This window comes from Leucoraja erinacea, unplaced genomic scaffold, assembly GCF_028641065.1.
Source record: "Leucoraja erinacea ecotype New England unplaced genomic scaffold, Leri_hhj_1 Leri_52S, whole genome shotgun sequence".
Lineage (NCBI taxonomy): Eukaryota > Metazoa > Chordata > Chondrichthyes > Rajiformes > Rajidae > Leucoraja > Leucoraja erinaceus.
Window position 1 is genome coordinate 171,284 of NW_026576432.1, and position 15,061 is coordinate 186,344.

General features: G+C 45.9%; 2 protein-coding genes across 2 annotated transcripts in view; one reads left to right on the plus strand and one right to left on the minus strand.

The window, feature by feature from the left end:
• msh4 (mutS homolog 4) overlaps positions 1-1,549 on the plus strand; it is a 77,240-nt gene extending 75,691 nt beyond the window's left edge. The window contains exon 21 of the mRNA XM_055630790.1: positions 786-1,549. Within this exon, the coding sequence (XP_055486765.1) occupies positions 786-980 (195 nt within the window). The 3' untranslated portion in view covers positions 981-1,549. The remainder of the gene's footprint in view (positions 1-785) is intronic.
• Positions 1,550-1,726: 177 nt separating this feature from the next.
• On the minus strand, positions 1,727-13,067 carry LOC129694060 (ankyrin repeat and SOCS box protein 17-like). Its single transcript, XM_055630789.1, has 3 exons — positions 12,587-13,067; positions 7,889-8,165; positions 1,727-2,118 (listed from the first exon to the last, which is right to left on the minus strand). Exons 1-3 carry the CDS (start codon positions 12,994-12,996, stop codon positions 1,912-1,914), a joined length of 894 nt encoding a protein of 297 aa, XP_055486764.1. The 5' UTR covers positions 12,997-13,067; the 3' UTR covers positions 1,727-1,911.
• Between the last annotated feature and the right edge of the window lie 1,994 nt (positions 13,068-15,061).

Consider the following 15,061-nt stretch of genomic DNA (forward strand, 5'->3'; position numbering starts at 1 on the left):
CCCCATCACCTGCGTGGGATTTCTTCGAGATCTTCGGTTTCCTCCCACACTCCAAAGTGTTAATTGGCTTGGTATAATATAAAATTGTCCCTAGTGTGTGTAGGATAGTGTAAGTGTGCAGGGATGGCTGGTCGGTGTGAAATCGGTGGTACAGAAGGGCCTGTTTGCGCGCTGTATCTTTAAAAAGGGCGGCACGATGGCGCAGAGGTGGAAGATCTTCGGTTTCCTCCCACACTCCAAAGACATACAGGTTTGTAGGTGAATTGGCTTGGTATAAATGTAAATTGTCCCTAGTGTGTGTAGGATAGTGTTAATGTATGGGGATCACTGGTCGGCGCGGACTCGTTGGACCGAAGGGGCTGTTTCCGCGCTGTATATCAATGAAAAAAAACTAAGATATCTTTTAAAGGCACGGACAAGGTGTGTGCCGTAGGGCCTGTTTCCGTGCTGTATGTCCCTATAAGATGAGAGGCAGCACCCATACCTACACCACTTAGCTCCCCCACCCTAGTTCAACAACTAGTTTCACTGTCCTGATTACATTTTACCGATTGTATGCCTCCTTGGCACCTTCCCCTCAGCTAACAATGAGCCACTCTACATTTTCCTTGACCATCGTCCCCTTTACCCTTCTATATCTCTATGTCCCCCTCTGCCCTGACTCTCAGCCTGAAGAAGGGTCTTGACCCAAAACGTCAACCATTCTTATCTCCCAAGATGCTGCCGCTGAGTTACGCCAACATTTTGTGTCTATCTTCTTGATTCTTATTCACTTGATTTTACAGCGTAAACAGAGAAACACAGCTGAGTCTGTGCAGCAGAGAGCCATGCATCATCTAGCCACCAGACTTATCCAGGCAGCACGAAACTCCTGCCTTGACCCAGATCGTTTGCGGATGTATCTAACAGGCCTCAAGAAAAGGTATGAGGCCGAGTGCATCACAGCCAGGCAGTCTCCACAGACAGATACTTCCCACTGAAGAACATTTTACAGCCTGTTAGTAATCCAATGTTTTTGTTTTGAAAGATAATGTTTTCACAGGTTTTGCCACAATATAAAGCCATTGTAACGTTAATCTTCCAACAACTTGCAGTCAGGATGGGATGTGCAGTGAATTAGTGATGACCAAGAGTTGGACCATTATTGCTAATCTGTGGTTGACAATATCTCACCCTCAGCTTCCCTGTCAGTTCCACAAACTTGTATTTGGACATTAAATACAAACTCAAATTAAGTGGTGGATCATAACTGCACAATAAATCTTTTTAAATGGAATATTTATATTTCTGCAATTCCTCAAAGTATCTTCACTCCTGTATTGTTTTCTTTGATTTTGAAGTCTTCTTTTTGTTTTCTGCTACTTTACACCTTCAATCCATTTACTGTCCTGCCTCATCAATTTAACCATGCCAGTATTTCTTTTTTCCCCCTCCCTGTCATCTCATTGATTGAGGAATGGTACACTTGTTTATTTTCATTCACTGCCACAGCCTCTTGCCCTCTTTGTGCCACTGTTAGTTCACTCTTCCAGCACATTAGGTGGCCCAATGGGGTTGATTCTTACTCATTGGGGATGTGCAACAATTTTGTGCCAGTTTTATCAAAAGTTGGATTTATTTAAAATATTTAAAGTTTGTAAGTGTGTAAATGCAGTTCCTGTGGAAAACCTTGAATACTGGTTTTTTTTTTAAGGAGTAAAATTATTTTATCGAGATTGCTGCAAATTCTGAGTTTATTGCGTGTTGTGAAGTGATAGAACATGATGTTAAAACACACGCTGTAATAATGAATCGGTTCTGATTTTCTCTCCTGAAGGGTTAGGGTTTTCTTTCTCTTTCTGTTGTCCCTGTTCCCATTCTGTTAAACAGGCATGCAGCTAAGGGAGAGGTGGGTGGGGAGGAGGGAGATTGTTAACTTTCCAAGTTCAAGTAATTCTGAAGTGATTTGGGAAGCGACAGTGAGGATATTCCACTGGGCAGCAGGCTGTTGGTTAGCAGACAACTTCTAATAGACATTCTGCAGAGGTGTACGAGCTCACAAGGCTCTTGATATCTTCCCACAGGTATGTAATCCAACCAGTTAGAAATGAGAGGTTGCCCTCTGATTTTGACTTGTTCCTGAAAACAGAAGTAACAAGTGCATTATACTGATGTCTATTTCTCAGTCACACCCACAATTCAAGTACATTTTCCACTATTGTGATCAGGCAGTGCAGAATTGTAATTCTTGTGTTCAAATCCCACCAAACCGCAACCCTCCCTGTCTCAGTTGTCTACTTCAGTTCTTTACTTTTCAGTAGAAACAAGGAATGGAAGATGTTGATTTACCAATGAAAGACACAAACTGCTGGAGTAATTTAGCAGGTCAGGCAGCATCCCTGGGGAACATGGATAGATGATGTTTCGGGTCCAGACCCCGCCGCAAGAAATGCAACACCTGTCCCTTCACCTCCCCCCTCGACTCCATTCAAGAACCCAAGCAGTCGTTCCAGGTGCGACACCTGTATCTCCTCCAACCTCATCTACTGCGTCCGCTGCTCTAGATGTCAGCTGATTTACATCGGGGAGACTAAGCGGAGGTTGGGCGATCATTTCGCCGAACACCTCCGCTCAGTAAGATAAGATAAGATAAGATAAGATACATTTATTGTCATTTGGACCCCTTGAGGTCCAAACGAAATGCCGTTTCTGCAGCCATACATACAAACACATAGACCCAAGACACAACATAATTTACATAAACATCCATCACATCGCTGTGATGGAAGGCCAAATAAACTTATTTCTCCACTGCACTCTCCCCCCCCGATGTCAGAGTCAAAGTCAAAGCCCCCGGCTGGCGATGGCAATTGTCCCGCGGCCATTAAAGCCACGCCGGGTGGTGCGAGGTCGCACACCGGGTCTTGATGTTGGAGCCCCCGGTGTGCGCTCGCAGAGTCCCGCGGCCATTCCCAGCCGCACGGGGCAGTGATGTAGGCCCCGCTCCAGGAGCTCTTCGACCCCGCAACTCGGGCGGGGGAAGTCGCCGTTGCGAGAGCCCTGAAAAGCGGTCTCCCTCCAGGGACCCGCGGGCTCCCGATGCCGCCGTCCACAGACCTGTCGTTGGAGCCTCCGACTCTCCGGTCGGGCCGCAGCAGCAGCAGCAGCAGCGCTCCTCCACCGCTCCACCCGCTCCGGACTCGGCCAGCCCCGCGACGGCGACGGTGAGTCGTAGCACCAGAGTCCCCGGCTTCTTCCTGTTGGAGGCTGCTCCTCGTTGTGGCCCCAACGACAACGAACCCAACGAGAAAAAGGTCGGGTCTCCAGTGCAGGGAGAGATTTAAAAAGTTTCCCTCCCACCCCACCCCCACCCCCCCACACACACACCCAACAAAAAAATAACAAAAACTACATTAAAACACAGACAGAAAAATAATAAAACGCGGACAGACTGCAGAGGCCGCTGCTGGCTAGAGCCGCGCCGCCCATCGGAGAATGTCCGCAATAACCTACCTGAACTCCTGGTGGCTCAGCACTTCAACTCCCCCTCCCATTCCCAATCCGACCTCTCTGTCCTGGGTCTCCTCCATTGCCAGAGTGAGCAACACCGGAAATTGGAGGAACAGCACCTCATATTCCGCCTGGGTTGCCTGCGTCCGGATGGCATGAACGTTGAATTCTCCCAGTTTTGCTAGCCCTTGCTGTCTCCTCCCCTTCCTTAACCCTCGAGCTGTCTCCTTCCATCCCCCCGCCCTCGGGCTCCTCCTCCCCCCCTTTTCCTTCCTTCTCCCCCCCCCCACCCCCCCATCAGTCTGAAGAAGGGTTTCGGCCCGAAACGTCGCCTATTTCCTTCGCTCCATAGATGCTGCTGCACCCGCTGAGTTTCTCCAGCATTTTTGTGTACCTTCGATCTTCCAGCATCTGCAGTTCCTTCTTGAACCCTTCTTCACATCTCTGCCTGTTCTCCAGGGAGACTGCCTGACCCACTGAGTTACTCCAGCATTTTCTCTTTCTTTATCTTCCAGTCCTGAACTTTTGCCCACCACTCACTAGACAGTGAATTACTCAGCTGCCAAAGCCCAAGTGTTTTGAAACTCTTCCCTAAGTCTCTCAGATTATTCTTTTATTTGACCATTTAGTTGCTTAGCCAAATATCAAATTGCAGTCAACATTTTTTATCCAATAGCCATTCCCTTAAAGCATTTTGTGATGTTTTCCTGTGTGTAAACATGTAGATTTTATCTTATGTTCACTATTTTTGACAATATTCATGGGCATGTCATCATACACACTGCAAGCCCTTTAACTGATGTCTTATTGCTGATTCCCCATCCATGATCACGTCTTTCCCTCATAACCCTGCAAATAAGGATAAGGGGGAAATCTTTTAAAACTGAGATGAGAAGAACTTTTTTCACACAGAGTGTGGTGAATCTCTGGAACTCTCTGCCACAGAGGGTAGTTGAGGCCAGTTCATTGGCTATATTTAAGAGGGAGTTAGATGTGGCCCTTGTGGCTAAGGGGATCAGAGGGTATGGAGAGAAGGCAGGTACGGGATACTGAGTTGGATGATCAGCCATGATCATATTGAATGGCGGTGCAGGCTCGAAGGGCCGAATGGCCTACTCCTGCACCTAATTTCTATGTTTCTATCTATGTTTCTATCAATCTTCCACCTCCTCCTTGAATTGCCTTCAATAGTTTCTAAGCAACCTGATTTCAGCATTCTTTCAGATAAGTGGATTTCAGATCAAAAGAGCACTCTGAAAATGTTCTACTCATAATTCTTGAACTGTAAATTTAAAACCTTTGACCTCTGGTTCCCAGTCTATTTTGTAAAGTTATCAGCTTCTCTTAGCATAGTATTTCAAGCTTCTCATTGTGAATACTTTGATGAAATTACCCCCTGTAACCGTCTGGCATAGAAATCAGAATCATGGATTCATACAGCATGCAAACAGACTATTCAGCCACCATGCCCCACCAACCAGTGGGCACCCATCTATATTAATCCCATCTCCTGCCACTTGGCCCAGGTGATTCACATCCTCATCTAGAAACATCTTAAATGCTTCAGCAACTCTGTTCCTTAGCTACTTCCAACCAGTTCGGCAGTAAGTTCAAAGTACTCTACTTGAGCTATAGGGAGAGGTTGAGCAGGCTGGGACTATTTCCTGGAGTATGAGGATGAGGGGTGATCTTATAGAGGTGTATGAAACCATGAAAGGAATAGATCGGATGGGCACACAGAGTCTCTTGTCCAGAGTGGGGGAATCGAGAACCAGAGGGCATAGGTTTAAGGTGAAGGGGGAAAGATTTTATAGGAATCAGTGGGGTAACTTTTACACACAAAGGGTGGTGGGTGTGTGGAACAAGCTGCCGGAGGAGGTAGTTAAGGCAGGGACTATCGCAACATTTAAGAAGCAATTAGATAGGTACGTGGATAGGACATCTATAAGGGGTTCATGGAGTCAATATCACCAACAATTTCTTCTGGACCACCCATATTCAAGCAACAAGAAAGCACACCATCACCTCTACTTCCTTAGAAGGCTTAGGAGGTTTGGCATGTCCCCTACAACTCACCAACTTCTACAGATGCGCCATAGAAAGCATCACAGCTTGGTCTGGGAACAGCTTCATCCAAGACCGCAAGAAATTCCAGCCAATTGTGCACGCAGCCCCCAGACCATCACTAAAATCAACGTCTTCTATTGAAGATAGACACAAAAAGCTGGAGTAACTCAGCGGGACAGGCAGCATCTCTGGAGAGAAGGAATGGGTGACGTTTCGGATGGAGTCTTCAATCTTACCTTCTATTAACTCCATTTATACCTCACGCTGCCTCGGCAAAGCCAGCAGCATAATCAAGGACCAGTCTCACCCCGGTCACTCCCTCTTCTCCTCTCTCCCATCAGGCAAAAGATATAGAAGTGTGAAAATGCACACCTCCAGATTCAGGGACAGTTTCTTCCCAGCTGTTATCAGGAAACTGAATCATCCTACCCACAACCACAGGGCAGAGCTGAACTACTATCTACCTCTTTGATGACCCTTGGATTATCCTTGATCTGACTTTGCTGGCTTTACCTTGCACTAAATGTAATTCCCTTATCAGGTATCTGTACACTGTAAATGGCTCGATTGTAATCATTTATTGTCTTTCTGCTGACTGGATAGCACGCAACAAAGGCTTTTCACTGTACCTTGGTACACGTGGCAATAAACTAAACTGAACTGAACTGGATTAACCCTAACCCTAACTGGATATGAACCAAATGCAGACTAGTGTAGATGGGACATGTTGGTCGATGTGGGCAAGTTGGGCTGAATGGCCTGTTTACATACTCTATGACACTACTCGCTGAGTGAATAATGGCAAGCTCGGATCCCCTCAAAATCTCTTCGTCCGTAACTTCCTTTGCTGCAGGGAACAGAGAGATGTCCTGTTTACTCTCTCCTGTAACTGAAGTGTCCCATCCCAGGTAACATCTTGGTGACTCTCCTCTGGATTAGTCCACTTGCACGTGATTTCCAAGCTTTACTCATGCATTAAAGATGTTCACTCAGGTTAGATTGCAGTGACAATTACTTCTAGGTAGAACGCAACCACCAGGAATTATATTACCGAGGGATTCATGGCCCTTCTTTCTAAATTGGCAAGAGAGCAAGTGTGGGCTTTGATGCCTGAGTTGCTGCGGAAAGGCCTGAACACTTTGATAGAGTGGATGTGGAGAGGACGTTTGCATTAGTGGGTCCAGAGGTCATAGCCTCAGAATTAAAGGAGGTATTTGAGGCTATATATGGTACTGATCAGACCCCATTTGGAATATTGTGAGCAATTTTGGATGCCGTATCTGAGGATGGATGTGCTGGCTCTGGCGAGGGTCCAGAGCAGGTTTACAAGAATGATCCCAGGAATGAGTGGGTTAAAATATGATGAGCGTTTGACAGCACTGGGCCTGTACTCGCTGGAGTTTAGAAGAATGAGGGAGGGACCTCATTGAAACGTACAGAATAGTGAAAGGATTGGATAGAGTGGATGTGGAGAGAATGTTTCCACTAGTGGGAGAGTCTTGGACTAGAGGTGATAGTTTGAGGGACGTTCTTTTAGGAAGGAGATGAGGAGGAATTTCTTTAGTCAGAGGGTGGTGAACCTGTGGAATTCTTTGCCAAAGAAGGCTGTGGAGGCCAAGTCAGTGGGTATTTTGAAGGCAGTGATAGATAGATTCTTGATTAGTACAGGTGTTGGAGGTTATAGGGTGAAAGCACGAGAATAGGGTTAGGATGGAGAGATAGATCTGCCATGACTGAATGGCGGAGTAGACTTGATGGGCCGAATGGCCTAATTCTGCTCCTATCACTTATGATTTTATGACCCCAAAGACGTGCAGGTTTGTAGGTGAATTGGTTTCTGTAAAGTTGCCCCTAGTGTGTAGGATAGAACTAGTGAACAGGGTGATCGCTGGTCGGAGTAGTCTCGGTGGGCCAAAAAGCCTGTTTTCATGTTGTATCCCTGAAACTCAAACTGAAATCATCACCTTCTTGGGAGCAGCTAGAGAAAGGCCTTGTCAGCAACATCCAGAATGAATAAAAATAAGGTGGAATTTTGAAACACAACAGATTTAACAGTAGGGAGACATAATTGCTGGAGAAGCTCAGCGGGTGAGGCAGCATCTATGGAGCAAAGGAACAGGTGACGTTTCGGGTCGAGACCCTTCTTCATCCTATTCCTTCGCTCCATGCATGCTGCCTCACCCGCTGAGTTTCTCCAGCATTTTCGACTACCTTCGATTTTTCCAGCATCTGCAGTTCTTTCTTAAACATAGATTTAACAGTGGTTGCATTGGTACATACAATACAATAAACATGTCTCTGATTATCTTGCATAGCTAATTGGAAAACCTACCTTAATCTTTGCGACATGTATGCGACACATCACTCTAAAGCATAAACTGAGGCATAATTTTGCCTCCTCTATTGTTTCTGTGAACTCTTGGTCATTCCCCCTTGTAACAGGTGGGTAGAAGAGCACGATGAGTACTGTGGACATGGGTCTGTGCTCTCTCTCTAGTATCCCATACTGGAGTAATATCTTCAGAATGCCCGACTGCCTGCATTGAGCTACATATTGTAAAGGGGTCACACCTCTCAGTGGGTTTGGATTGTACACTGGTGAGAAGGTTCTGAAATGCAAACAAGGAATTCAGAAACCTATTTAGTAATGAGACATCAAACGTAACCTCCAAGGTACAATGTTCATTTCATCATTTTAAAATGGTGCATATTATTATAATGTGAAAGCCCTGGGAGGACAAAAGTAGACAAATAGTTTTGTTTCAGACCATTCAACATGGTGATGATGGTGGTCAATGTTTTCTTATAAAGTCACAATACTTGTTGACATCACTTGAACCACACACAAAAGAGGAATTAATTTGATTGTACAGAGTTTTGGTTTCCTTAGTCATGGCCTTTGACCATGACCTTCTAGTAAGTCATGACAGCTCACATTTATATAATGCCTCCCAAATCATGCAATGATGTAGCACAGGATATGTACTTAGTGTACTTCCCGAAATCCCATATCCCTTCCATTCTTTCTCACTGAAAGTTTTATCCAATTCTCTGTAAAAGGACAATGATAACTTTATATCCATTTCCTTATTAGGCGGTATACCCTTTTATTCCTTATACCCATTCCAAATTCCAGTTATTTGAAAATTATTTCACATAATAGTCATAGTCATAGGCACTTTGGCCCAATTAGTCCATGTTGACCTGGATTCCTTCCTGAACTACACCCATTTACTACACGCGTAAAGTCCCTACATGTAGGAAGGAACTAGTTTTACACCCAAGATAGACACGAAATGCTGGAGTAACTCAGCGGGACACGCAGCATCTGTGGAGAGAAGGATTGGATGTCATTTTGGGTCGAGACTGTCGATCTGTCTGAAGAAGTGTCTTGACCCCAATCGTCACCCATTCCTTCTCTCCAGAGATGCTGCCTGTCCCGCTGAGTTACTCCAGCATTTTGTGTCTATCTAAAGTCTCTACGTGTTGTTGTTACTTACTCCTTCGACAGTGCAGCACTTTATTCTGCTCTCCAGCATTGCAAGCTCTCCCTCAGTACCACCCCTCCATTGTGTGGCACTCCCACAGTACTGAGGTGGATAGGTGGCTTTAAGGGCTATCTCATGCTATGCATAAAGACCATAAATAGAACAAGTAGAATTGGCAAGTAGAAGTGACAAAGAATTGGTTAAGAAATGTTATTTTTCAATTTACTGTTGATTATTATATTGAATGAGCTACCAGAAGGGGCAACAGAGGAAGACTTATTTGGAACTTTTGAGGGGAAGTTTGTAATTTCTTGGAAGGATATCATTAATAGGACCATTGGAAAAAGCAGGGGAGTGAGTCTTTAGGTTTAGTTTTAGAGATACAGTGCAGAAACAGGCCCTTTGGCCCAACGAGTCCGTGCAAACCAGGGATCTCCTTAGATTAACACTACCCTACAAACACTAGGGACAATTTTACATTCATACCAAGCCAATTAACCTACAAACCTCTATATCTTTGGAGATAGACACAAAAAGCTGCAGTAACTCAGCAGGACAGGTGGCATCTCTGGAGAGAAGGAATGGGTGACATTTCGGGTCGAGACCCTTCTTCCGACTAGTTTGGGAAAAGGGAAACAAGAGATATAGATGATGATGTAGAGAGATAAAGAACAATGAATGAAAGATATGTTAAAAGGATAAAGGAATCAGGCCATTGTTAGCTGTTTGTGTAGGAAGGAACTGCAGATGCTGGTTTAAACCGAAGATAGATACAAAATACTGGAGTAACTCAGCGGGACAAGCAGCATCTTTCAAGAGTAAATTAGATTTTCAAGAGAGAGTTAGATTTAGCTCTTAGGGCTAAGGGAATCAAGGGATATGGGGAAAAGGCAGTACGGGGTACTGATTTTGGATGATCAGCCATGATCATTTTGAATGGCAGTGCAGGCTCGAAGTGCCGAATGGCCTACTCCTGCACCTATTTTCTATGTTTCTGGAGAGAAGGAATGGGTGACGTTTCAGGTCGAGACCCTTCTTTAGACTGAAGAAGGTTCACGACCCAAAACGTCACCCATTCCTTCTCTCCAGTATTAGCTGTTTGTTGGGTGAAAACGAGAAGCTGGTGCGACTTGGGATAGAGAGAGAGGGAATGCCAGGGTTACTTGAAGTTAGAGAAATCAATATTCATACCACTGGGCTGTAAGCTATCCAAGCGAAATATGAAATGTGAGTGTGGGAGGAAATATGAGTGTGGGAGGAAACTGAAGATCTTGGTGGAAACCTACGTAGTGAAGGGGAGAATGTACAAACTCCGTACAGACAAGCACCTGTAGTCAGCATCAAACCCAGATCTCTAGCGCTGCAAGGCAGTAGGTCTACCACTACGCTATTGTGCTGCCCCATTTATTAATTGAGAGTTCTCTTTAAGGACTAGCACAGACGCAACAAGAAGAGCGGCGATTGGTTTGCTCTTAGTTTAAACAGTGCGGGGGAGAGAAGGAGTTACATTGCCACTTGCCCAAAAACCTACATAGCTGGTAGACCCAAAATGCTGGAGTAACTCAGCGGGACAGGCATCGTCTCTGGAGAGAAGGAATGGGTGATGTTTTCAGTCTAATTTCAATTTAAACCAGCACCTGCAGTTCTTTCCTACACCTACATAGCCGGCTGTTTCCAGAAACTCTTCATGTGGGTCAGGAGCAACATGACCACAGAGCCTTGCACTGACCACATCTTCCCATCTCCTCCTCTTTCGGCTTTCCGCAGAGACCGCTCCCTCCATAACTCCCTGGTCAATTTGTCCCTTCCCACCCAAACCTCCTCTGGTACTTTCCCTTGCAACCGCAAGAAATGCTACACTTGTCGCTTTACTTCCCCCCTTGACTCCATCCAAGGACTCAAGCAGTTATTCCAGGTGAGGTAGAGGTTCACCTGCACCTCCTCCAACATCATCTATTGCATCCACTGCTCTAGGTGTCAGCTGCTCTACATCGGTGAGACCAAGTGCAGGCTTGGCGATCGTTTCGCCCAACACCTCCGCACATTCCGCATTAACCAACCCGATCTCCCGGTGGCTCAGCTCTTCAACTCCCCCTCCCATTGCGAATCCGACCTATCCGTCCTGGGCCTCCTCCATGGCAAAAGTGAGTCCCACCGCAAATTGGAGGAGGAGCACCTCATATTTTGCTTGGGTAGTTTACACCCCACCGGTATGAACATTGACTTCTCTAATTTCAGGTAGTCCTTGCTTTCACCTTCCTTCCCCTCCCCTTCCCAGCTCTCCCACAGCCCACTGTCTCCACCTCTCCCTTGCTTCTTCCCTCCCCCACCACCCCCACATCAGTCTGAAGAAGGATCTCAACCCGAAACATCACCTATTCCTTCGCTCCTTAGATGCTGCCTCACCCGCTGAGTTTCACCAGTATTTTTGTCTTCGATTTAAAATCTTCGATTTTAAAGAAAAGACAGATCAGTCACTTTTGTACAGGACGCAGATTTCCAATTTCCCAACAGGGGTCTTTGAATGTAGGCAATCAAGTTTCCAGATGGGTGGGAATAAATTAATGACCAAGTTATCAATGGAAAACACGTGTGGGGCAGCCGTAGAGTTGCTGCCTCACAGTGCTGTCGGTACCGAGTTTTGTACGTTTTGCCCATGACCACGTGGGCTTTCTCCGGGTGCTCCAAGATGTTGGGGTGTGTAGGTTAATTGTCCCTAGTGTGTAGGATAGAACTAGTGTACTGGTGATTGCTGGTTGGCGTGGACTCGTTGGGTCGGAGGGCCTGTTTCCACGCTGTATCTCCAAGCTAAACTAAATAAAAGATATAACATCAGTATTGAGAGCATGGCCAAAAAAGCCTTTGTCAAATGATGTGGAGGCTGTGGTCAGTTAGAAGGTTGTTTCACCACCCTTGAGAGCACTCAAGATAAAGGTGTAAGTGGAAGGTGAGGGAGTGTAGGAGCTGTCAAAGTTGCACTGAACAGCTAAAGCAACATTGCTGGGCAAGCATAGAAAGGTTGGGCAGTACTTAGCAAGAACTTAAGGGCAGTACTGTGGAAGTGATACACTGCCAGAGGGGCAGTGTGGGAGTGATACACTGCCAGAGGGGCAGTACTGTATGAGTGATACACTGCCAGAGGGGCAGCACTGTGGAAGTGATACACTGCCAGAGGGGCAGTACTGTGGGAGTGATACACTGCCAGAGGGGCAGTACTGTATGAGTGATACGCTGCCAGAGGGGCAGTACTGTATGAGTGATACACTGCCAGAGGGGCAGTACTGTGGGAGTGATACACTGCCAGAGGGGCAGTACCGTATAAGTGATACACTGCCAGAGGGGCAGTACTGTGGGAGTGATACACTGCCAGAGGGGCAGTACTGTGGGAGTGATACACTGCCAGAGGGGCAGTACTGTGGGAGTGATACACTGCCAGAGGGGCAGTACTGAGTGGTTCTGAGGGAACACGGCACTGTTGGTAGTCCCAGACTTTTGTATTGGGTGACAGCTTTCAAATGTCTCAAAATAGTCCAGTGAATTACCTCCAGATTAGTGACAAACAGCTGTCCTTGTCTCCCAGGTAGCTGATGGTTCTCTCCAGCAGTTTCTGCACCAGTGGCGGGCTGGCTTTACGGGCAAACAGCCAGTATAGGATGGTGTTGACACAGATCTCTGTGAACTGGAGGTAGTAATCGAGGTACCTCTTATTACTGGGCCGATGGATGAAGGCGATGTATTCAGTGAGGAGGCAGTTGAATCCCAGCGTGTCAATGTGGCGGAGGACTTGTGACAGCGAGTGATAAACGAGTGGCTCCCACTGGTGATATACTGGACCTACCAACCGTCTGACTGCCACCTTGTCCAGAAGCTCCCCAAACAGAGACTGCCGTGTGCACAGTTTTTCACAGCACCTCTCTATATCGTCAGACATGCCCCTCCAAAACACACACATAAAGTAGGCTTTGTTTGCCCCAAGTATCTGTTCACAGCAGGCAGCAAGATCCAACTTGCAGCATTTCCTAAAGGTCTCAAGCCAATTATGACACCTCCTTTTGTTACATAAACCAGACTTTGACATAGTCTACCGGGTCACAGAAGCCCTGGTGAGACCACACCTGGAGTATTGTGTGTAGTTTGGTCCCCTAATTTGAGGAAGGACATTCTTGCTGTTAAGGGAGTGCAGCGTAGGTTAATTCCCGGGATGGCCGGACTGACATATGATGAAAGAATGTACCAACTGGGCTTATATTCACTGGAATTTAGAAGGATGAGGGGATCTTATAAAAACATAACATTCTAAGGGATTGAACAGGCATTTTCATCCAGAGAGTTGTGAATCTGTGGAATTCTCTGCCACAGAAGGCAGTGGAGGCCAATTAATTGGATGTTTTTAAGAGAGAGTTAGATTTAGCTCTTGGGGCTAATGGAATCAAGGGATATGGGGAGAAAGCAGGAACTGATTCTGTATGATCAGCCATGATCATATTGAATGGCTGAAGGGCCGAATATCCTACTCCTGCACCTACTTTCTATGTTTCTAATATATCCTCAAGAAGAAACTTATTTTCCCAGGGAAGGGGGAGGTGAGAGGCAAGAGATTTAAGAGGGACCTCATGGGCCACTTTTACGGGATAGTCCGTATCTGGAACGAGTTGGCATGAAAAGCTATAGAAGCGGATACCATTATGACTTTGAAAAGACATGATCTGGACAGATATGGATAGAAATGGTTTAGAGGCATGTGGGCAGAATGCAGGGAGCCAATATACCAACTTGATCAGTATGTTGAGCCCAATATGCCAACTTGGTCAGTATGTTGAGCCCAATATGCCAACTTGGTCAGTATGGATGAGGTGCCAACCTGCTTGTCTCTTGCTGTACGATTCTATGACTTTAATCTGGAACTAGTTGTGGCAATCAACTTTGATGCTTGTACGAGAAAGCCAGATAAACATATGGAGAGAGAGAAACAGAAGGATATTTAACGTTTAAGAGGCATTTAGACAGGTACATGGATCGGACAGGTTTAGAGGGATATGGGGCAAATGCAGGCAGTGGGACTAGAGTAAGATGGGACATGTCGATCGGCATTAGCAAGTTGGGCCGAAGGGCCTGTTTTCATGCTGTATTACTCTATCACTATATGTCATAGAATGTAAGCATTTGATGTACAGCACACTGAGGTTACAAAGAATTACAGTTCTCAAAGGAAAAAAAATATTTTTTCTTTAATCCACTTAACCTCTCCATATCTCTCTGTGTCCTCACCATTTAGTCATGCACGTATTAAGTCAGTAAGTCATTATGATCAGCTATGATCATATTGAATGCGATGCTGGCTCGAAGGGCTGAATGGCCTACTCCTGCACCTATTGTCTATGTCAACAGTTATAATTAATTGTACTGACAATGGAACAATGAAATTCTTACCAGTTGCAGTTTAACAGGCCCGTAATGGATAACACACAGATAAATAGTAGTAGTTGGCTGCCCTCGGTCATGACTGACCATGGGTGATGCATCCCGGTCAGATGCAAGCCTGGGCAATGTCATATGGAGGACAGGCTGTTGCCCATGCAGCACATCCCCCCTCTCCACGTCGCTGATCGATCCAAAGGAACAGCAGGGCCGTTACAGTTTGGCACCAGCGCCATCGCAGGAGCTGCCAGAGCGAGGTTGTAGACAACGACAAACTGCCTTAGGGGCTCCGACTCCGGAATTTCTTGAGATTTACTCAAGATGTCCTTCTTCAGATTTGGAGACCAAAACTGTACGCAATACTCCAGGTGTGGTCTCACCAAGACCCTGTACAACTGCAGTAGAACCTCCCTGCTCCTATACTCAAATCCTTTTGCTATGAAAGCTAACATACCATTCGCCATCTTCACTTCTTCTTTGTACAGTGACCTTTCTGTGACTTTATCAAATCGTGAAATACGCCAGATCCATTGCCTTTCTTTTTGTAACTTGTTGCCCACATTGTTCAAGAGCTCGGAAAGCTTCATGAAATATTGTTT